A 23,940-nucleotide genomic window follows, 5' to 3' on the forward strand; every position below is an offset into this window, starting at 1 on the left:
CTTTGATATCTGAGCTAGAATAATTATAGAGTTCATTTATGTTTCCTTGAAAACTATCAAAAAAAATCCTTGTTCCCATTGAGAGGGTTTAGTGTGCAGTGTGTTGGCCACCCGCAATTGACAATTAATGCAATGCGCATGCAAAAACAAAAATATATTAATGTATCGTCGGCTATTTCTTTTCACCTCTGTAATATTCTTCCTTTTCACCGTCACTATTTTCTTGCTTGCTCTAAAGAAATGATGACTTGTGTATTTTATTAACATTTCTATTGTAAGCTTTAGGAAGACTTCTCATTTGCGGCGGTGGATGCGCATAATCTCCAAGAAAATACAAGGAAATTAACCCGGCCCCAAGGTGGCAGGAAAGTCATACAATGAAAGATTAGCAGCCAAAAGTTATCTCATGAGGAAAAAAAGATTTGTGTTACCCATAAGAGAAAGCTACAGCTACAAGTGCAAATTTTCTTTATTTTTAGTCACCTAAACAAAAACACTCTGATTAAAAGCTCCAACCACTTGTGCATATAAATAGACTGACCTCACCTCCACATGATTATCATATAGTACGCCTTTCATTACACTTATACTTGCCATCTCTTTGTGTCACACGCATATATTAGAACATGGCTTTATCATCATCATTCTGCTCTCCAAGAAAATACGATGTCTTCCTCAGCTTCAGAGGGGAGGATACTCGCAACAACTTTACTAGCCATCTCTTTGCTGCCTTTTGTCGAGAAAAAATAAAAGCCTTTATTGATGAACAACTTAAGAAAGGAGATGACATTTCGTCAGCCCTTTTGAATGCAATTGAAGAATCAAAGATTTCGGTAATAATTTTCTCAAAAGGTTATGCTTCTTCAACTTGGTGCTTGGAGGAACTCGTCAAGATTCTTGAATGCAAGAAAAGGAAGGGCCAAACTGTTATACCGGTTTTCTACAATGTGGATCCATCCGACGTAAGGAACCAGACTGGAAGTTTTGGAGACGCGTTTGTGGAGCATGAAAATGATTTCAGGGACATGCCACAAAAAGTTCACAAATGGAGAGCCGCATTGACCCAGGCATCCAATCTCTGTGGATGGGATTCCATGACAATCAGGTCTCATTTACTCTATCATAACTAAATTCGGCGCGGGGGGGTATCCCCTTTTATAAATTAATAATTACTCATTGGTCATATCTTACATTGTACCAGGAAAAGTTATTCGGACGTGTTGCTATTCACCCACAGAGTCAGTTAATATCACTTTTGACATTGAAAGAATGACCTACAAATTCTGCATAGACGAGTGATGTTAGATAAAAAGAATAAAACAAGTAAATAAAGGCTGAAGCCGCCAGACAATATAGCTTCTTTGATGCAAATATTGATTCTGCATTGTGTATATATAATCAGTATGCCCTTATTAATTACTCTATGGGGTTGAACAAATTTTTTTTTTCAATAATAAATATTTTCTATACATTTTTTATTTTTTTAAAAAAAAAATCACAACTTTTTCTTCGGAGTCATCAATATTTTTTAAGATGAAAAAAGTAATAATGTTAGGGATTCTAATATCCAAGTTTCATCTTGAGTCCTAATTTAATAGGTTATAAAATTATGAGTGATGTTACAGATACAAACTTTTGTACAAACTTATCTTGTACAAACTGATGTGACATTAATTCATTGGTTGAATGAAAATATAAAATAATATAAATAAATCATATGGACCAAGAGATATTTAATTCAACCAATGAATTAATACCACATCAGTTTGTACAAAATAAATTTGTACAAGAATTTGTGGCTATATCATTGCTCTAAAATTATATAACCACAATTTGATGGATAAATACCATATCAATTGAGACTCAAATTGAAACTTATATGTTATTATGCCTATATTACTTACCAAAAAAAAAGGTCTTTAACTATTAGTTTTTAAATAAATACCTCTTCATCTTCTTATCTGTTTCCATTCTTTTTTTTATTATTATCTCTTGTTTTCATAAAATAATATGTGGTTTCTTCTCCATTTTTTTCCCCTTTATCTTTCTTTCTTTCTTTCTTTCTTTCTTTGACTCACTAATGTTGTTCATTTCTCACATTTGGTAGACACGAAGCAGAACTTGTAGATGAAATTGTCAAGGATATTTTGAAGAAAATTCATGATATTTCACACTTCGGTAATTCAGAAGACCTAGTTGGAGTAGATTCACACATTCAGCGTATTAATTCACTTTTATGCGTCAGATTGCCAGATTTTCAAATGGTAAGAACTTGGAGCATGAGTGGTATTTCTAAAACAGATATTGCTGGAGCCATCTTTAACCAAATTTCTAGTCAGTTTGAAGGTTGGTGCTTCATGGCAAATGTTAGAGAAGAATCAAAAAGGGTTGAATTAGTACATTTAAGGGATCAAATTGTTTCTCAAATTTTAGGAGAAAGTACCGTAGAAACTTCCATTCTACCGCAATGTATTAAGAAAAGGCTTCAGCAAATGAATGTTTGTATTATTCTCGATAAGGTGGATAAATTTGGACATTCAGAATATTTAACAGGAGGGCTTAGTCGATTTGGTCATGGAAGTAGAGTCATTGTAACCACTAGAGATAAGAAAGTGCTTGATAAATACGGAGTAGACTACGTATACAAGGTTGAGGGATTCAACTATCGTGAATCTCTTGAGATCTTCTGTTACTATGCTTTTAGACAAAACCATTGCCCTGGGGATCTTCTTGTGTTGTCAGACAATGTAGTTGATTATGCCAACGGCAGTTCATTAGCTCTTAATGTATTACGCTCGTCCTTTTATCGAAAGAGCAAACAACATTGGGAAAATGCATTGCACAACCCAAAACAAATTTCTGACCCTGATATTCACGATATGTTGAAAATTAGTTACGATGAACTAAACTATAAAGAGAAAGATTTATTTTTAGACATTGCTTGTTTCTTTAACGGAGAGGGTAGAGATTACGTGAAAATAATACTAAACAACCGTTATTTGGTGCATTATGGACTGAATATCCTAGCTGGTAAGGCACTAATAACAATATCAAACAATAAGTTACAGATGCGTGACTTATTGCAAGAAATGGGACAGAGGGTTGTTTGCCATGAATCTTACAAAGATCCAGGCAAATATAGCAGCTGCTTGTGGTATCATGAAGATGTCTATCACGTACGAAAGAAAAATAAGGTTAGCTAATTAATTTGCTTTTTCTCTTTCTTATTTGGAGATTCAAGTAAGTAATATCGAATCTTCGAATTTTCAAAATTTCAATTTATTATGCATATCCTTACAAATTTGATTAAGATTTTTCTGCGTTATTTTATGCTCACTCATCAATTGCTAATTTCCTTTATTTTTTTAATTAGGGAACTAATTCAATTGAAGGTATGTCCCTAGACATGTCGAAAGTAAGTGAAATACATCTAAGTTCGAGAGGCTTTGCGAAAATGCTAGATCTTAAATTACTTAAATTTTATATGCCTAAGCATTTTGATGATTTGGGTATATTCTCTAAAGTGCATCTTCTCCAAGGCATACAATATCTCTGGAATGAATTAAGATATTTCCATTGGCATAGATATTCTTTGAAAATCTTACCATTAATTTTTGTTTTTTTTACGAGCTTACCATTAAATTTTATTCAAGAGTGTCTTATTGCACTTAACCTACCTCATAATAAAGAAATTGAACAACTTTAGGAAAAAACAAGGTATACCAATATTTTTTTAATGATTTGTCACATCCTACTTATACGTTACAATTTTGAACCAATTTAGAATATTTTTTAATTCATACATTTATATCACAATCTATGATCTATAGAAAATAGCTCAATAATCATCTATTTTTCTTTTGTTGAATATAAATTGTAAAATTCATTAATACTAATCCATTGTAGCAATATGCCTTTTTGTTACAGGAAGCATTTAAGATAAAATGGATTGATCTTCATCACTCTCGAGACTCGGCGAAAATCCCTTATTCCTCAGAATTGCCAAATCTTGAGAGAACAGAACTTTTGAACTGTAGAAAGTTGCCTTACGTTGTCCCACCCATTCATAATTTCAATCATCTTAGCAGCTTGTGTCTCGAAGGTTGCAAAAGTCCTAAGCAATTTCCAAGTAACACCCATTTTAGATCTCCAATTGCAGTTAATTTCTCCTTGTGTATTAATCTCACAGAGTTTCCACAAATCACCGGAAATGTAAGACCTTTTCGTGGGACCCCAATGGAAGAAATTCGTTCATCAGTTGAGTGCCCAAATCTCGAGAATTGCAAAAGGCTTAAGAGTACTAATATTTCAAGTAAAAGCATTTGCCAAAGGCTTATAAAAACTGCAATTAACTTACGGTAAATTTTTTGGCTGTGTAATGTGTATCCTCGTTGCAGTCTTTGGATCTAAGGGGAAACGAGTTTAAGACTTTGCCTCAAAGTATCAAGCAACTTTCTCAGCTGAGATTCCTGTACTTGAGCAGTTGCATTATGCTTCAATCATGGCCAGAACTTCCATTTTCTGTCAGTTATTTAAAAGCAAAAAATTGCAAGCAGCTTCAATATTCTTTGCCCGAGCTTCCGTCATGTCTACAAGAGTTGGATGCATCCGAAGGCTGCCAGCACCTTCGGGGATCTTCATTTCACAGAGTCGAATTCATTTTCGCTGATTGGCTGAAACTGAATCAAGCCAACCCTTTGGCAGATTTACGGCTAGGTATTCAGCAAAAGGCAACTGCGGCATTCAGATTATTCTCTAAAGAGGTTAGCAGTGTTTGAAAGTTTGACCTTTTAACTATCTCGAGAGGTTTTACTAGTGCCTAAGCCAATTTATTAATGCCCATAAATAATCAACGATACTCTTAACTGTATCGCAGAATATGGGGCTTCTTATCAGCGTTCGTTAATAAGTAGAGCATTCCTGAGTGGTTCATCCGTCGAAGTAGAGCATCTTCTAACCATTCAACTGCCACTGCATTGGTGTACTATTCAAAGGTTAATCGGATTTTCTCTTTGCGTTGTTACTGAATTTGAGGAAACTTTAGCTGCTGGGCGTGATTATTTTAGAGTCAAATGTAGGTCCAATTTTGAAACCAAGACTGTGTGTGAAAGTGAAACAAAATTTTTGGAAGGCTTTTACAATTTGACGGTTGCCATGACTATAGGGTTCAAGATTTGATTATTGACTCGGAATCATATATTCAAATGATCCATTGAGAATATCCACTGAGAGCAAATCAACTTACCTTAAGGGCTAAGTTGCCAATATATTTTTTCACATTTTTCACAAGACTTTCTGAAATATGTAAGTCTTTTGCCTTGTTTTCTTGTTCTTTTATTTTTAGTTGTTTTTCTTACTGCATATTTTGAATCTATCATAGATTTTTTTTTTTTTCATTTTATTATGTTACGATATGACTCCAATAGGGCTTGTGGGAATAATTTTTTTTTTTTAATTGTAGTTGTTGTTATCATTATCATCATTTTTAACTCGGCATGGCACTAATGGCATGCAAAGGAGCATTTGTTAGCAAATTAATTGTTCATTTTTTTATTAATTTTCACCAAGCTGCCTATTCTAATGGCGGCTCGTCTGAATTATTATTATTGTTCATATTTTCTTTTCTCCGAAGCTGCGTGTTCAAATATAGTCGGTTCATTTCTATCCAGGGACGGGAGGACTGTCGTACACCAACTTTCAATATGGCAAGAATTGAATAGGCCAAATCATCCCATCTAGCGGCATTATCGCCAGTCAAATGAGCTGCATACTTTCCGGAGCTAACAAAAGTGGATCTACTAAGTATGAATGGCCTTTTACCGGTGACATTGATCAAGGCTGCATGAGTAGCCTTTGCTTCCAGCAGTCCATAAAGGTTATGGCCTTATGGGAATTATACTCTGTAACGTTGCCGAAATGCAGAGCACTTGCCGGAAAAGTTCTGTCATTAATTTGCTTTCCACCTCCACCATTACTAATCTTGTAGGGAGGATCGTCAAAGTAGAAGACGGGGCGAGACTCGAAGTTATGAAATTAGATAACTCATTCATGTCAAGCCAAACCCATCCACCGCAAGAGTATTCCGAAATAATTTGATCTCACCTTCCCAAAAAGTTTCAATGGCAGGATTCAGAAAATCAGGGAAGTAAACATCACCGGCCCAAACTTTACCTTTGTAAGGTACACCTTCGCGTTTAATATAGATATCAGCCTTCATCCCTCTATCGAAAGTATCGTTAGTCTCATTTGTGCTAATACCTATGGGAAATAAGAACCAAATGAGCTTTGCACAGGACAAATAAACCGCAAAAGTGTCAGCAGCAATCAGCAAAGGGGGAATTTGATAGATACCCGGATCCACTATGACCACATATTTTTGACCATTTTTATGAAGATTATCAACAAATGTTTTCATTGGGTCCACAGGGAAGTTGATGGGATCAAGAGTGAAATCTTTGTAAGCATCCATGTAATCAATATCTGTCCACATAACTTCAAGCGGGATACTAGCGTTTGCATAGCCGGCGACCACACCCTCAAGGTATGACACATTCTTGTAACCATATCGACACTGATGAAATCCTGGACACATTTTGCAACAAACCAATGATCAATAATAAGCATATAAATAATAAATTATTCAAATTGAATGTGAAGCCTCAGGACTTACCAAAGGATCAATATGGCATAGGGGCAGGGCGGCCCATCAATTCTGTGTACTGTCGTATAACTGAATCTGGAGACGGACCGGCGAAAAAATACAAATCGATAATCCCTCCAATAACCTTGAAAGTAATTCTGTCACCAGTGTAAACAACATCCATGCCATTGCTGTTAAGTAGCAAGACACCGTGAGTTGTCCCATTGGGGGATCTCAAATCAATGTAAAAAGGGTGAGCGCCATAGAGGTTAACATCAACAGCTGCTGCTGCATTGTCAGCATTCCACAAAGTTATCTGTTTCTGGTCAGGCTTCAGCTTGAATGTCTTCTTCGTGTGGTCTCCGAGTCCGTAAAGATCAGAGCCTTGTGATGGCAAAGCGGAAGACAGCTGAATGTACTGATCTTTGAACACCAAGACGCTATCAGTACTCGAGGCGTTTGGTGACGTGTCGAAAAGAAGTTCACCGGAGGACCTGCGGGTGACGGAGAAGCCGAATGGGGTGGCGTTATGGAGGTTGAAGACCAAATCGGATTCGGGGTCCGAGAGGAATTGATGGTTTCGTGTGGAGTTCGATTGGCGGGCTATTATATCTTCAGGAATTTCCCATCTTTTGTTCTTTGAATCTGTTATTCGGACTCTGAAACGATCTTTTGTTTCGTAGCTGCAGTAAAGCAATAGAATCATGTGTGTATATATATTTACGCATAAAATGATAAAATAAATGAATAAAAACAACTCTTTTGAAACACCTTGCAAAAAGACTGAGATTCTGAATATCAGGACCAAAAACGGAGGAGCTCTTGATGAGGGCAAGATCAGCAGTCAGTGAGGAGGAATCATTGGTAGATGATCGAATAACATAACCGAAACCTGCAGTTTGATCCTGAGCTTCTGCAACTGAAAAAATGTAGCCGAGAGAGATAACTAATAGTGCAAGAATTTGAAGATATGAATGTGTATCCATTTTCTGAGTGATGAGGAGAATAGAATATGCATTTAGGCTACAAGATTGCTTTCATATTTAGATCGGAATTAACTCTAAATTTAGTAATAAATGTTAACGGTCAGTTAATGGACGTGATCATAGCTTTCCATATTGGTCACCACCTCACCCTCGCCAATTATATTATAACTGAATGATGATATGTAGATGGAAAATTTCGTGTGCTAATTTAAAGCACAATGTATACCATCATTTTGGCACGAGCATTATTACCGGGTGATTAAAAATAAATTCCAAGAGTACAGAAGAAAGTCAATGATGGGAATCGTATGAGGAACTTTGCGAATATGGAAATGAATTGGTAGAATTATTGCATTTGTATCAAATTGAATTTTTATTCTTATCTTAAGCCTTTATGGTATTGTCAATTATATGTATATGATACAATTAGAGGGTTCACGCTTCTCCGGCCCACACTTTCAATCTTATTTCACCTTATTTACCCTTTTGTTTTGTTTTGTTTTTTTTTTTTTTTTTTCCCATAATTTCCGCACACAGAAGGGCTAAATTGGTTAATAAAAGCTAGTGCATAACCCATGAAATAGCGTGAACTATTGGGCCAACAGACAGTCAAATCAGCAAAATCATATTGGGCTCAAATACACATTGATCGAATGGACATGGACCAACCCGGTTCAAAACAATGTAGCTGATATTTCTGCCCCAACAGTTTTGTCCAAGATTACCTAATTTTTAGAAATTCCACCTTCAAATTAAACACTATTAATAAGAAGTCTGGTTATAAATGAATTCCAGTTCGTTGACTATGACTTATCGTATCTTGCTCAATAATCCACTTGGCTTGTGTAGCCAAATAATCATCTACCACAACGTATCTAGAATAGTAGTGATTAGCATAAAAAAAACTACTTATACAAATTATGGGAGTAAGACCATTGCCAATAGTTTAAGGATTTAATTGAAAAGCCTTCAAATAATTTGAGCCATTCATGAACATAATAGTAAATATGATTAAAACATTTATGGCTTCCATGTTAATAAGGAGTTGCAAGACAACTACAAAATGAGAATTTGATATAATATAGAATAATGATATATAAATAAGAATCAATCCTAAGAAAAAGATAGAACAAATTAGGTTGGTAAATTATACCACTCCCATATTTCTTAATATAAGATTTAATCGTAGAAAACTAAAAGAAAATAGTGTATTGGTCTAGGCAAATCTATATTAGTATTTTGTAAGTATTTGATAAAAAATAATAAAAATATAGATTTTTTTATCAAATAATTGTGAATAGAAAATAATCTCAACAGTTCGAAATAATAACTATAAAGATTCAATACATTTTTTAAAGTTATAGCCACCATACAAATAAGGTGAGGTTCCCTTCAACTTAAAATTTTTTTTATTTAAAAAGGTGATTTAATTTTTCATTTATTAGATCCACTGAATCAAATGGGTAAGAATTTAAAGTCTATAAGTAATTTCAGTGTCTCCAGCCGTCTACCATTGAATTGAATAGATATAATAGATAAAAATTAAATCACTTTTTAAAGTAAAAAATTTAACGTAAGTGAACTCCCCCCCCCCCCCCCTACAACAGTCTTAGTCGACTTTTAATATCAAAATTACCCTTGTAAGAATTAGTTTTCTCTTTCCATGGAACTTCCATAATTTCCTTCTATCCTTAACACGCTGGCTAATTCATCCTCAGCTTTTCAAGATGTGCTTGACTTGGAAAATTCCATTCATCTGAAATAATTGTCAAGCTCTTCTGTTAAGCCCTGATCAATGAACCTACAAAATCCTTCACATTGGATCTGTCTTTTTTTTTTTTCCATTTTTCCAGTCAACACTTTATTAACAGATTAAAAACCTAAGATGGGTGCTTGACTTGAAAATTTCGTCAACCGAAATAATGTTCAAGAGGGTAACGTGCACAGTAAATTTATATGGTAGAATTCAACAATAATCATTAAACTAAAATAGTTGAGCTTTAATCAAATTAAAATAATAATGAAAGAGAGAAAGCAACGATCGATCAAAAGTGATGGAAGAATTCCATTTCTTTCTATTTTCTTCATTAACTTTTCTTCATTCTTCTGTTTCATCTTTATCGGCGCCCACCGCCACGCGTTTTTCACTCCAAGAAACAAAGAAAAAGGCCAATGACGCGCACCTGCGTCACTTTTTTGTGACATAACTGCCACCTACCTTGTATAATTTTTAGCATTTAACGCTGTGTATAAATTATTTGATAATGAGTAATGCTAAACGTGTCATTATTGTCCAATTAAAATATAACTCTGATATGATAAAAGCATATTTTTGAAAAAAAAAAAAAAAAAAAAAGATAAATGTTTGAACTATAACAGGACAAAATGAGAAAATTTTGGGAAAATTGCTGGGGAGTGGTCTCAAAAAGTGTGCTTGACTTTAGATTCCCCTTCCATCCGAAATAATTAATGGTCTGGATTAGTCAACTACTTTATTGAACATTTCAACTGTTGTTTAGTCTATTAAAACCAGTCTTTACTTCTCTAATCACCCACAGAAATGTTAAAAACATTCATCAGATTGCTGACGTGTGTGAGTCTTTACTAATAAATTCACTGGTTACTATTGCTAATAGCACCATAATCACGTTCTTGGATTTGTGGGGCTGTGTTGACATCATTTTTGCGCAAGCGGTAATCTGTTTTGGTTATTTTTCTTGTTAAATTATTCGCGGGGCGGTCTTGCTATTTTTCCTGATACTGTTGCTTGTTTGGAACATTTGCCAAGTGTCATTTCTTCTACCATCCATCCGTTTACGGGACAGCTTGCCGCCCCACCTTTGAAAACAACTAAATAAGTCTGAAGCCCTTTATTTCCTAAATAATTAAATTTTTATTTATATTTAAAAAAAAAAATTAAATCATATTATTACCCATTTTAAACAAAAAATGATAAGTGTAAAAATCTAGTAGAAGGCCTTCGAAGCATGAAAGAAAAATCTGTTTGAAAAGGATGAAAAAATTTTAAAGTTTTAAATTGTGTAAGGCTTCATTTGGTAAGCTTTTCAAGTAGAGCTTTGTTAATAAAACTTTTATAAATAAAATTTTTACAAAAAAAAATTTAGTTGTTTGATTGTTAATAAGAGATTTTATTAAAAAATTTATGTCTTTATGAAATACTTTAATAGACGAGTTTTTTAAAATTATGTTATGAAAAATATAAAATAAGATTGTCAAATAAATAGAAGATATTTTAACATTTAAAAAAAAAATTAACCTCTACTCCTAAAAACTCAAAATTTAAGCTTTCATTAGTAGAGGTAGAATAACTTATTTAAACTTTAAAAGTTCTATTAAAAAATAAATAAACAGCAACAAAAATTATGATAAGAGCTTGTGGGATTAAATAAGCATTTATGGCCATTAAATAAGTCATACCAGATATGCAATAACATATGTATGGAAGAACTGTTATTGGGTAAAGCTCATGATATGTTCTCCTAATTTGTTGTTTCTCTTCTTTCAATAGTTGTAAAAGGCTACTGTTTACATTTGTTTGTTTTATAAATTAATATAAGGAAATTATCTCCCAACCACATCAAGAATATTTAAAGTATAAGTAGTTAACATTAGTTTTCAATAATATTTCAAAACCACCTCAAAATTTTAGTTTTAAATCAACTAATCATTTTTTAGTAACTCCATCAGCTATGTTAAAAAATCTAAAAGAAATGAATATTTTTCTCTGAATGCATCCTTTACCTTGTTAAATGAATCTAGGGGCAAGATAGTCTTTTATTTTAGATTCTGTAACTGTGGCTAACAAAATTAATGGAAAAGTTGCTGCTTGAAATAAAACTAAAACTTGAAGTAAGATATTATAAGAAACTTGTGGTGTCTACTTGCACTTTTAATACTCTTGAGATGGGTGGGAGATAATTTCCCTTAATATAAATCAAACTCCTCCTAAATATGATATAGGCATAATTTGAGACCAAATCTCTAGTACCACGAGAAGAAGTAAAGGGGGAAAATGAAGAAGTTAAAATGATATGAGAAATTTTAAATGAGCTTTCCAGTCCTCATTCATTATAGAGAGATTTTCAGTTTTCCTCGTACTAAAATCAATATATATCACTAACTTTTTACTGTTTTTACAATATCCAATAGCTCCTCCGGGCCAAAAAGAAAAATATTGAAAAGAAATAGGGATAATGAGTCATATACAAAACATATATTTATTATAAAAATTTAAAAATAACAAAAAGCACTAGAAAAATATTATTCATATCAAAACTCATATTTCTTATTTTCAATATTTAAAATTTTTATTTTTATTTTTATTTATATAATTTATTTAATTTATAATAAATATAAATAAAAATATATATGAAATTAAAAGTAATAATGTAAAATTACAATGTTGAGGTTATTGGATATTATAAAAATAATAAGAATATAAGTATTAAGTAGTATATATATGGTGGAAATTTACCATCTCTTCCACCAACTGCAAATGAATTTTCTGACGTTTTCTTCATAATCCGCTTTGATATCTGTGCTAGATTAATTATAGAGTTCATTTATGTTTCCTCGATAACTATAAAAAAAATTCCTTGTTCCCATTGAGAGGGTTTAGTTTGCAGTGTGTTGGCCACCCGCAATTGACAATTAATGCAATGCGCATGCAAAAACAAAAATATATTAATGTATCGTCGGCTATTTCTTTTCACCTCCGTAATATTCTTCCTTTTCACCGTCAATGTTTCCTTTTTGGCTCTAAAGAAATGATGACTAGTGTATTTTATTAACATTTTTAATGTAAGCATTAGGGGGACTTCTCATTTGCGGCGGTGGATGCGCATAATCTCCAAGAAAATACAAGGAAATTAACCCGGTCCCAAGGTGGCAGGAAAGTCACACAATGAAAGATTAGCAGCCAAAAGTTATCTGAAGAGAAAATTAGATTTGCATTACCCATAGGAGAAAGCTACAGCTACAAGTGCAAATTTTCTTTAGTTTTAGTCACCTAAACAAAAACAATCTGATTAAAAGCTCCAACCACTTGCGTATATAAATAGATTGACCCCACCTCCACATGATGATCATATAGCACGCCTTTCATTTCACTTCTACTGGCCATCTCTTTGTGTCACACTCACATATATATAGAAGATGGCTTCATCATCATCATCCTGCTCTCCAAGAAAATACGATGTCTTCCTCAGCTTCAGAGGGGAGGATACTCGCAACAACTTTACGAGCCATCTCTTTGCTGCCTTTTGTCGAGAAAAAATAAAAACCTTTATTGATGAACAACTTAAGAAAGGAGATGACATTCCGTCAGCCCTTTTGAATGCAATTGAAGAATCAAAGATTTCGGTAATAATTTTCTCAAAAGGTTACGCTTCTTCAACATGGTGCTTGCATGAACTCGTCAAGATTCTTGAATGCAAGAAAAGGAAAGGCCAAATTGTTATGCCGGTTTTCTACAATGTGGATCCATCCGACGTAAGGAACCAGACTGGAAGTTTTGGAGACGCTTTTGTTGAGCATGAAAATGATTTCAGGGACACACCACAAAAAGTTCACAAATGGAGAGCTGCATTGACCCAAGCATCCAATCTTTGTGGATGGGATTCCATGAAAATCAGGTCTCATTTACTCTATCATAAATAAATTCGGGGGTGTGTGTGTGTGTGTGTGTGTGTCCCCTTTTATAAATTAAAAGGTTATTCGGACGTGTTGCTATTCACTCACAGTGTCAGTTCATATCATTTTTGACATTGAAAGAATGGCCTACAAATTCTGTATGGACGATTGATATTAGATAAAAGGAAAAAAATAAGACAAGTAAATAAAGGCTAAAGCCACCGGGCAATATAGCTTCTTTGTTACAAATATTGATTTTGCATTGTTATATATAATCAGTATGCCCTTATTAATTACTTTATGGGGTTGAACAATTTTTTTTCAATAATAAATAATTTTTATACATTTTTTTTAAATCACAACTTTTTCCTCTAAGTCATCGATATTCTTTTAAGGTGAAAAAAACAATAATGTTAGAGATTCAAATATCTGAGTTTCATCTTGAGTCCCAATTTAATAGGTTATAAAATTATATAACCAAAATTTGACGGATAAATACCATATCAATTGAGACTCAAATTAAAACTTATATGTTATTATGCCTATATTACCTAAAAAAAAAGTTTTCAACTTTTAGTTTTTAATTAAATACCTGTTTATCTTTTTACTGTTTTCCTTTTTTTTTTTTTTTCAATTATCTCTTGTTTCAAAATCCAGTATAAACTCATAAAATAATGTGTGGCTCTCCAATTCTTTTTCCCCTTTATCTTTCTTTCTTTCTTTGACTCGCTAATGTTGTTCATTTCTCACATTTGGTAGAACCGAAGCAGAACTTGTAGATGAAATTGTCAAGGATATTTTGAAGAAAATTCATGATATTCCACACTTGGGTAATTCAGAAGACCTGGTTGGACTAGATTCACACATTCAGCGAAATAATTCACTTTTATGCGTCAGATTGCCAGATTTTCAAATGGTAAGAACTTGGAGCATGAGTGGTATTTCTAAAACAGATATTGCTGGAGCCATCTTTAACCAAATTTCTAGTCAGTTTGAAGGTTGGTGCTTCATGGCAAATGTTAGAGAAGAATCAAAAAGGGTTGAATTAGTACATTTAAGGGATCAAATTGTTTCTCAAATTTTAGGAGAAAGTACCGTAGAAACTTCCATTCTACCGCAATGTATTAAGAAAAGGCTTCAGCAAATGAATGTTTGTATTATTCTCGATAAGGTGGATAAATTTGGACATTCAGAATATTTAACAGGAGGGCTTAGTCGATTTGGTCATGGAAGTAGAGTCATTGTAACCACTAGAGATAAGAAAGTGCTTGATAAATACGGAGTAGACTACGTATACAAGGTTGAGGGATTCAACTATCGTGAATCTCTTGAGATCTTCTGTTACTATGCTTTTAGACAAAACCATTGCCCTGGGGATCTTCTTGTGTTGTCAGACAATGTAGTTGATTATGCCAACGGCAGTTCATTAGCTCTTAATGTATTACGCTCGTCCTTTTATCGAAAGAGCAAACAACATTGGGAAAATGCATTGCACAACCCAAAACAAATTTCTGACCCTGATATTCATGATATGTTGAAAATTAGTTACGATGAACTAAACTATAAACAGAAGGATTTATTTTTAGACATTGCTTGTTTCTTTAACGGAGAGGGTAGAGATTACGTGAAAATAATACTAAACAACCGTTATTTGGTGCATTATGGACTGAATATCCTAGCTGGTAAGGCAATAATAACAATATCAAACAATAAGTTACAGATGCGTGACTTATTGCAAGAAATGGGACAGAGGGTTGTTTGCCATGAATCTTACAAAGATCCAGGCAAATGTAGCAGCTGCTTGTGGTATCATGAAGATGTCTATCACGTACGAAAGAAAAATAAGGTTAGCTAATTAATTTGCTCCTTCTCTTTCTTATTTACAGACTCAAGTAAGTAATATCGATTCTTCGAATTTATAATATTTCGTTTTATTATGCAAATCGTTACAAATTTGATTAAGCTTTTTCTACGTTATTTTATTCTCACTCATCAATTGCTAATTTCTGTTTTTTTCTTTTAATTAGGGAACTGATTCAATTAAAGGCATGTCCCTTTACACGTCAAAAGTAAGTGAAATACATCTAAGTTCGAGAGGCTTCGCAAAAATGCTAAATCTTAAATTACTTAAATTTTATATGCATAATCATTTTGATGATTTGGGTATAGTCTCTAAAGTGCATCTTCTCCAAGGCCTACAATATCTCTGGAATGAATTAAGATATTTCCATTGGCATGGATATCATTTGAAAATCTTACCATTAAATTTTATTCAAGAGAATCTTATTTCACTTAACATGCCTCATAATAAAGAAATTGAACAACTTTAGGAAGAAAAAAAGGTATACCAATAATTTTTTTAATGATTTGTCACATCCTACATATACTTTACAATTTTGAATCAATTTAGAATATTTTTTAATTCATACATTTATATCACAATCTATGATCTATAGAAAATAGCTCAATAATCATCTATTTTTCTTTTGTTGAATATAAATTGTGAAATTCATTAATACTAATTCATTGTAGCAATATGTCTTTTGTTACAGGAAGCATTTAAGTTAAAATGGATTGATCTTCATCACTCTCGAGACTCGGCGAAAATCCCTTGTTCCTCAGAATTGCCAAATCTCGAGAGAATAGAACTTTTGAACCGTAGAAAGTTGCCTTACGTTGTCCCAACCATTCATAATTTTAATCATCTTAGCAGCTTATGTTTCGAAGGTTGCAAGAGTCCTAAGCACTTTCCAAGTAACACCCATTTCAGATCTCCAATTGCAGTTAATTTCTCCTTGTATATTGATCTCACAGAGTTTCCACAGATCACCGAAAATTTAAGACCTTTACGTGGGACCCCAATAGAAAAAATTCGTGCATCAGTTGAGTGCCTAAATCTCGAGAAATGCAAAAGGCTTAAAAGTATTAATATTTCAAGTAAAAGCATTTGCCAAAGGCTTATAAAAACTGCAATTAACTTACGGTAAATTTTTTGGCTGTGTAATGTGTATCCCCGTTGCAGTCTTTGGATCTAAGGGGAAACGAGTTTAAGACTTTGCCTCAAAGTATCAACCAACTTTCTCAGCCGAGATTCCTGTACTTGTGCAGTTGCATTATGCTTCAATCATGGCCGGAACTTCCATTTTCTCTCCGTTATTTAAAAGCAAAAAATTGCAAGCAGCTTCAATATTCTTTGCCCTAGCTTCCGTCATGTCTATAAGAGTTGGATGCATCAACATGCTGCCAGCATGTTCGGGGATCTTCATTTCACGGAGTCGATTTCATTTTCGCTTATTGGCTGAAACTGAATCAAGCCAACCCTTTGGCAGATTTACAGCTAGGGATTCAGCATACGGCAACTGCGGCATCCAGATTATTCTCTAAAGAGGTTAGCAGTGTTTGAAAGTTTGACCTTTTAACTATCTCGAGAGGTTTTACTAGTACCTAAGCCAATTTATTAATGCCCATAAATAATGAATGATTTTCATACATATCGCAGAATATGGGGCTTATTGTCAGCATTCGTTAATGAGTAGAGCATTCCTGAGTGGTTCATCCGTTAAAGTAGAGCATCTTCTAACCATTCAACTGCCACTGCATTGGCGTAATTTTCAAAGGTTTATCGGATTTTCTCTTTGTGTTGTTACTGAATTTGAGGAAACTTTAGAAGCTGGGCGTGATTATTTTAGAGTCAAATGTAGGTCCAATTTCGAAACCAAGACTATGTGAAAGTGAAACAAAATATTTGGAAGGCTTTTGCAATTTGACAGTTGCCATGACCATAGGGTTGAAGATTTGACTGTTGACTCGGAATCATATCTTTCTTGGATTTGATCCATGTTTGAGAGTTAGGTTTCTTGAGGTTAATTCTATACAATTGCCTCGTTTGAGTTTTGAGTTCTCCATTTATCATCCTTATCAAACACTTTAATTTGCCAGGTCAAATTTCGTGCGATGCGTCCATTAGATCCAAATGATCCGAAGAGTATATCCACAGAGAGCAAAACAACATACCTTAAGGGCTAAGTTGCTAATATATTTTTTCACATTTTTCGCAAGACTTTCTGAAATATGTAAGTCTTTTGCCTTGTTTTCTTGTTCTTTTAGTTTTAGTTGTTTTTCTTACTGGCTATCTTGAATCTATCATTGACTTTTGTTTTTCATTTTATTATGTTACGATATGACTAGAATAGGGCTTGTGGGAATTTTTTTTTTTAATTTTTAGTTGTTTTTATTATTGCCCTTATTTATTATCATCATTTTTACCTCTGCATGGCACTAATGGCATGCAAAGGAGCATTTGTTAACAAATTAATTGTTCATTTTTTTATTAATTTTCACCAAGCTGCCTATTCTAATGGCGGCTCGTCTGAATTATTATTATTGTTCATATTTTCTTTCCTCCAAAGCCGCGTGTTTAAACATAGTCGGTTCATTTTTATCCAGGGGCGGGAGAACTGTCGTAGACCAACTTGCCAGATAGCTAGAAGTGATGTTCTTTGAGATATATACTTGTCTTCAGATGGCAAAGGTACTTATTCTTTTGAGCCCGCTTTGGGGGCATATGCAAGGCAAGATTACCATTCACAATTCAATTGATTCAATATATCTTTTTTTAAACCAAGCCTTGATGTTGTTCGTTCGTTCGTTTGTTTGTTCTTTTTTTTTCTTTAATCTGTCCCCTTTTTCTTGAACATTATTATATTTTAAATTGATTGATATTTTTATCAGAAACTTGTGAGAGCGGAGATGAACGCAACTGGAATATGTGAGTCGACAAAAGCCATTTTTAATAAATAGTGAAGAAGTCTACTTCAAATGCAACTTGTCGATTGAACTACTTCCAAAAGATTAAATAAGGTGAGAACCATTTCCCCTATATTAATTTGTTCTAAAATGTACAGTTTTTTGCACAAAGGAAATTTCTAGTTTGCCTGAAATTTTTGACGGAGAAAGTGCCCCAAGAGGCAAACTACTTCTTTTTGAGTTTGCCTATTCAAGAACTAATCATTAGGGCTAAATTTTCGGGCAGTCTAGCATGACTCTTGCATAATTCCTTTCATGCTTGATTCAAATGCAACTAGAGGATTTGAACTACTTCCGATAGATTTGGGTACATATATATGTTTATGTCCTTACTATTTCTAACTTAATATATAGGGGCTGATTTTTGTTGAAATAACTGGCTTTGTTAGAGAAATCGTTTGATTCAAAAATTTAAGTTGGTAGGTGAGGGTCTAATAATAGTATACTGAAGATAAGTCTTAACAGTTCTCTTAAAGTGAAACATGGAGTAAAACTTGAGACAAAAACTTGTTAATGAGTCAAAAAAAAAAAAAAAAAGAGCTCAAAAGTAAGCCCAGAAATTGAAGAAATTATTGAAAGAGTTTGTAGGTAGGGGGATTCGAACTTGAGATATTGGCTTTGATATCATGTTAGAAATCACTGCTTGACACAAAAGATTAAGCTGATAGGTAATTAAGGGCTTAAGGATATATGGTACTTAAGACAAGTCTTAACAAGTTTGAGATCAAAGTTTGAATTGAACTCACTGACAGCGGAAGTAGTTGTTCTTATATCAACAGAATTTACCACTTATATTCATAGGTTGGTTCAACTTAATTTGGTTTCAAACTCATCTTTGTCTGATCTCTGGAATTCCACTTCATGATGATTTACTATTACTGTTTGTTGGCAAATCTTTTAAATCATACCTCTCTAATATTTGGTTGACAGAATCTAGCTTGTACATGGAAGTGTTCATAGAATGAAAGGATGTCAATCTCTCTGGCGGGAGCTGATTGCTTGAAATTAATTAACCTATCTCCTTGTAATTCAGCTGGTCTTTTTGAAGGTAGTCCCTTAATTATCTTGAGGCAACTTCTTGTATTCCAGGAGATAACTCAAGTTCTAATCTAGAGGGGGCATTCATATATATTTTTATGGTGGACTTATGGCTGTAATTAATCATTGTCATAAGTATAGAAGAGGTTGTTTCGATTGAAACTGCATGCACGCTTCCAGTGATGAATAAATGTCATCGCGACTTTGGGAGCTTCATGCAAGATGGAATAATTGTCTTCAGCTCATGAAAGGAATGCATGCATGCGCTTGCAAATTATACCACGCATATCTTTTGTGAATGTTATCGAGTAGCTGACACCCTTGCCATTCTTAAATGGGTCTCTTCAGGCTTTTCTCTCTGTGGCCGGTCAACTTCCTATGGAGAGACAGGTTCCATGCTTCTTCTTGATTTCTACGGAGAATATGCCTATGTATATATATCGTTCTCCTTTGCTTTGGTTTTTGTGCTTAATCTGCATTGTCTTTAGTGCATTAAGCTGGATTTGATTCTGGGTATTTTTTCTGTAGTAAGAATTGATGATAATGAGACGGAAACTTGCCTTTTAAGCAACTTTAATTGACTCGTTGAGATGATTGATTTCGAACTCGTACGTTGATTAGCTGTTCTGCTTCTGCGTTAGCTCTGCAGCTTAAATATAATTCCCATTGGCGACTGCCATTTTCTCACTTCATGCGTTTTTGAAGCTGTCACCAACGTAGTCCGTCATTGCAGCTTTGTTTGACCACCTAGTATTGGATAAACCGAACTTTACCCCTACTTAGGAATATAATTTTCAATTTATTCTTAAAAAATATAAAAATATCAAGTTACCTCTATTTTTTATTGTTAAGAAAATGAAAAAAAAATATTAATATCCTTCTATTTGTTATCATCTACTAAATGAAAACAAGGGTAATTAAAATTTTATATTTTTTAGAGATAAATTGAAAATTGTAATTCTATCTGGATGATAAATTAATGTTTACCCTCTAGATTTAATTTTTTAATTACTTTTTTATCCCAAATACTTTCCAAAGTGAGTGTTTTGATTAAACTAAATAGCACCATTTTTTTTGTTTCAAATTTTCACAAGTAATTTTACATTATAAACGATATTTGAACTGCTTATCGAATAAGGATTATAATCATCTCCTTCTCTCTCTCTCCTTATATTCATAATTTTGTAAAAAAATTGACTTGATTGTAAATAAAATGAAAAAATAAATATAAAATTTGAATTTAACCACTAAGGGGGTTAAAAAAAAAGGACAAAGAAGATGAGCCGAAATGTTTCCTTTTGCAAATTGATTTCTGGTATTTGTCCCGGGTGAAACCTCGAAAAGGCAGCATAGGTCGTCGTTTTCGGCTCTTTTTTTTTTTTTTATTCGTTTTGAAACGACGCCGTTCTTCTTTTATTTTTTTTCTTTTGTTCTGATTTCTTCCTTCTTTTCGTTGAACCCAACTGCAAACCACTTGCTTCTTCCTCTTCGTTCTCTTCATCCACCGACAGCCACGTTCATTTGCAAATCCAACTGCAAATCCTTCAGAACCCAGCTGCCCCTTCGTTTGCCTCGTTCCATTTTCCTTCATCGACCGAGGTTCGGCCATTCACAATCCCTAGTCTATTATTCATTAATCTAGTCTCATTTGGTCAGGATGGTGGTAATTTATTCAAGTTAAAGGACATATTTTGCACTAGTAAGGAAAATTTCAGATTCTCAGGTCAAACACACAACTTTATACTTTCCTGCACAGCCACATATATAGCTGCAGAGTCTCTTTGTTGTTGAAATGGATCAAGACATAAAAACATATGAGCACAATTTTTTTAGGACAATCTCCAAGTTCAAAGGAAGAAATTAATGGCAATGAAATAATCATGATGCGAGATATGATTCATATAAACACAACCCAGAAGCATGCATAAGTTTAATAATTTATACACATCAATCTACACTATGCTTCAAACTAAAGAAACCAGGGGCACCATTTTTCAGTTAAGGTATATTATTGTTTCTCTTCTCTTCGTTCCCAGCAAATCAGAACAAAGAAAAAAATTAAAAGTAGAAACGGTGTGATGAAGAGAACGAAAAGGAATAAGCAAGGGGTGTGCAGCTGGGTTAAGTTAAACGAAGAGAAAGAAGAAATAAGAACATAGTAAAAAAAAAAAATAGAAGCAAAAACGGTGTCATTTCAAAAATAATCAAAACAAAAAAAATAATAGACGAAACGACGGCCTATGCTGCCATTTCATGGTTTGATCCGGGATCTCACTCGGGGTAAGTAGTATTTTCTTTACAAATTTATGTTTGAAAGCAAAGCACTTTCTGTAATAGTACTATCAAATAGTGACGAATTTAGAAAAATAATTTATCGGGGGCTAGATTATATATTAATAAAATTTTAAAACTAAAATTTTAAATTGATAGAATATTTGTTAATACATTTATAATTATTCTCGACGTATTTTCAAGAATAGAAAAATGTTTGTGGTGATGACCTATCATTATTTTTAATTATAATATAAGCTTTTATAGTTCTAAAAGTCAAAGTTGAAATTTTGTGAATTCATAAATTTATAGAGCTATTTTTAATAGATTTAATGGAGGCTGATTAGAAATCTTACATTTTTTTTTTCTTTTATTCTTAGAATTTTTTTTAGCCAGCGGGGCTACAGCCCCCATTGGTCACATACTACATCCGCTGCTGCTATCAAATACAAACTTTAATTCAAAAGAGAGCATATTTATGGTTATTCTAGCTTATATTCGTATAATTTAATTTCCAAGCTTATTAATATATTCTCAGGTGCAAATAATTCAAAGTATCTCTGTTTCATATTTTATCAAAAGAAATTAATCTTAAATTATTTCACACACAAAGCCACAAGAAAAGTCGTTTGAAACTAGATAACCAAATGCTCAGAACTGAAATAATAATTAACGATATACGATACAAAATACAAATAGTAGTAATTTTATACACGTCAAGGTGTACGTGGTAAGGAATAGACTTCTTGTGACTCAACTCCTAAATTGCCCTAAATGATTTTGTTTTTGGTGACCAATGAATACTAGACAACAGAAAATTTTTTTGAAAAAAAATGTTGAGGGCAAAAGGGTAATTGATCATGAGGAACGGGAGGAGAGACAGACGGAGAGAGCGAGCTGAGCCTGTTGGCACTGCGATCGTTTGAGTGCGGTCCCACCACTTGAACAAAAAGAGCGCACCGCCTCCGATTCTTCGGGACACGCATCCGCCACCAGACACTCCGCCAACGCCCTGTTCAGGTGCCGACACACCGACTCCCTCGCGGGACCCGATGCCACTCGCTTGTGGCACTCGCACAGCGCCCTGTGCAGCCTCTCGCAACCGCCCTTCGTCGCTTCGCCTTGCATCGCCTTCCCCTGCTCAAATTGCTAACGATGAATTCATTTACGACTATTGATCGATGTGTTGTTCATTATTTATTTAAACATTTTGTTTGTTTTTTAAATAAAATTTAAAGAAAAAGCAATCTGCAGATCAGAGTGAATTAAAAAAATCGTGAGGCCAGTACATGGACCATGATCGTGAACTTTTCTCTTGACGGGCCTGGTCCACTCAAGATCGAGAACCCGGTCCAATAAGATAGATCGGTGGCGATTACCATCCCACTATAAATAAACACGAAGGTTCAATCAAGTTCTTGAAACATATTTCACTTTCGTAAAAAGTTCAATCAAATTCGTTCTGCGAGAGAATAAATTGTTTCACGCTAAGGTTGAAGAAATTTGTCTCTTCAAATCATTGACTTAATTTATATACCTTAGCTTGGCTTTTACCAAACCAAGTTGGTAAGTTCAATTATAGTAGCACGCATGCTTGCTATTTACTGAAGAGTCAAATTTTTTAAGAGTAATGATATAGTTGTAAACTCTTGTACAAACTGATGTGATATTAATTTATTGGCTGAATTAAATATGTATTGGCCCACATGATTTATTTATATTATTTTATATTTTCATTCAACCAATGAATTAATATACATCAGTTTGTACAATATAAATTTGTATAAGAATTTATGACTGTATCATCACTCATTTCTTAATGAACATATAATGTGGATCATTTTTATAGTTGGTAAGCGAAGTCATCCACTACAAAAATTCAAAGCTTTAAGAGATCGTTTGTTATTAAACTGGCCAAACTATTCAATCAAGGGGCGGCATTCATTTAAAAAAAATATACGTATATGTATATGTATATAAATGATAAAAATGAAGGGGCATGGCATGCGATAATGCGTGTGAAGTCATGCCCACGTTTTAACTGTTTCGTCAGGAATTTCGTTCAAAATTCTCCCGAGCAAAGCCCAATTTAAAACACCTTGTTTTTGGAGGATAAAATCACCCCAGCAAAACACCAATTCTCTTTACAATTTAATATAATTTTATTAAATGAAATGACCACTTCACCGATTTTATTTTTATTCTTAATAATTGCTTTTATATATTTATAAAATGTAAACAATTTCATAAAAGAGTTTCTCATGTTTTGTTAAGCTTTAGCTTTTGCTCGGTTCGTTTTTTCCTTCACCAACAAAAAAAAAAAAAAAAGTTTCTCATGCAAAAGATATTAGAAAAGTCATGCATACGACAAAATCCAGTACCATCTAACGTGGCCGAACTTGACTTTTGGAAAAAAGAAAAAAAGAAAAATGCATTTCTCTTGTGGTCCAGAACATAAAATTGACAATGACATCTCAATAACATTCATGGCTTGCAAAATTATCATAATGACAACATTCTGTAAAAGTATTATTTTCATAACCCTTT

General features: G+C 33.6%; 3 protein-coding genes, 1 long non-coding RNA gene and 1 pseudogene across 5 annotated transcripts; 3 read left to right on the plus strand and 2 right to left on the minus strand.

Moving 5' to 3' along the window:
* Positions 1 to 626: 626 nt before the first annotated feature.
* On the plus strand, positions 627 to 4,778 carry LOC107175571 (disease resistance protein RPV1-like). Its single transcript, XM_025094942.2, has 4 exons — positions 627 to 1,105; positions 2,108 to 3,194; positions 3,928 to 4,212; positions 4,398 to 4,778. Exons 1-4 carry the CDS (start codon positions 627 to 629, stop codon positions 4,776 to 4,778), a joined length of 2,232 nt encoding a protein of 743 aa, XP_024950710.2.
* Positions 3,954 to 7,389, minus strand: LOC102607303 (alpha-glucosidase-like; annotated as a pseudogene).
* A 5,409-nt stretch (positions 7,390 to 12,798) lies between these two features.
* LOC107175570 (disease resistance protein RPV1-like) lies at positions 12,799 to 15,133 on the plus strand. Its single transcript, XM_015527106.3, has 2 exons — positions 12,799 to 13,280; positions 14,038 to 15,133. Exons 1-2 carry the CDS (start codon positions 12,802 to 12,804, stop codon positions 15,131 to 15,133), a joined length of 1,575 nt encoding a protein of 524 aa, XP_015382592.2. The 5' UTR covers positions 12,799 to 12,801.
* Positions 15,134 to 16,838: 1,705 nt separating this feature from the next.
* On the plus strand, positions 16,839 to 19,889 carry LOC127900387 (uncharacterized). 2 transcript variants are annotated; one of them, XR_008052465.1, is made up of 5 exons: positions 16,839 to 17,351; positions 17,725 to 17,809; positions 18,010 to 18,138; positions 19,015 to 19,553; positions 19,651 to 19,889. It is a non-coding gene; the product is annotated as an uncharacterized LOC127900387 (long non-coding RNA). The 2 variants fall into 2 exon arrangements; XR_008052464.1 differs by having other exon boundaries at positions 19,015 to 19,889.
* A 2,144-nt stretch (positions 19,890 to 22,033) lies between these two features.
* On the minus strand, positions 22,034 to 22,651 carry LOC102627503 (hypothetical protein). The gene has a single exon (XM_006468402.4). It carries the CDS (start codon positions 22,519 to 22,521, stop codon positions 22,252 to 22,254), a length of 270 nt encoding a protein of 89 aa, XP_006468465.2. The 5' UTR covers positions 22,522 to 22,651; the 3' UTR covers positions 22,034 to 22,251.
* Positions 22,652 to 23,940: the final 1,289 nt, after the last annotated feature.

Source organism: Citrus sinensis, chromosome 2, assembly GCF_022201045.2.
Source record: "Citrus sinensis cultivar Valencia sweet orange chromosome 2, DVS_A1.0, whole genome shotgun sequence".
NCBI classification, from domain to species: domain Eukaryota; kingdom Viridiplantae; phylum Streptophyta; class Magnoliopsida; order Sapindales; family Rutaceae; genus Citrus; species Citrus sinensis.

Bases quoted from the DNA above. Each gene is read 5' to 3' on its own strand.
- LOC102627503 (XM_006468402.4), bottom strand. From the start codon at position 22,521: ATGCAAGGCGAAGCGACGAAGGGCGGTTGCGAGAGGCTGCACAGGGCG.
- LOC107175571 (XM_025094942.2), top strand. From the start codon at position 627: ATGGCTTTATCATCATCATTCTGCTCTCCAAGAAAATACGATGTCTTC. The intron at 1,106-2,107 runs GTCTCATTTACT...CACATTTGGTAG, and splicing joins TGGGATTCCATGACAATCAG to ACACGAAGCAGAACTTGTAG. The intron at 3,195-3,927 runs GTTAGCTAATTA...TTTTTGTTACAG, and splicing joins ACGTACGAAAGAAAAATAAG to GAAGCATTTAAGATAAAATG.
- LOC107175570 (XM_015527106.3), top strand. From the start codon at position 12,802: ATGGCTTCATCATCATCATCCTGCTCTCCAAGAAAATACGATGTCTTC. The intron at 13,281-14,037 runs GTCTCATTTACT...CACATTTGGTAG, and splicing joins TGGGATTCCATGAAAATCAG to AACCGAAGCAGAACTTGTAG.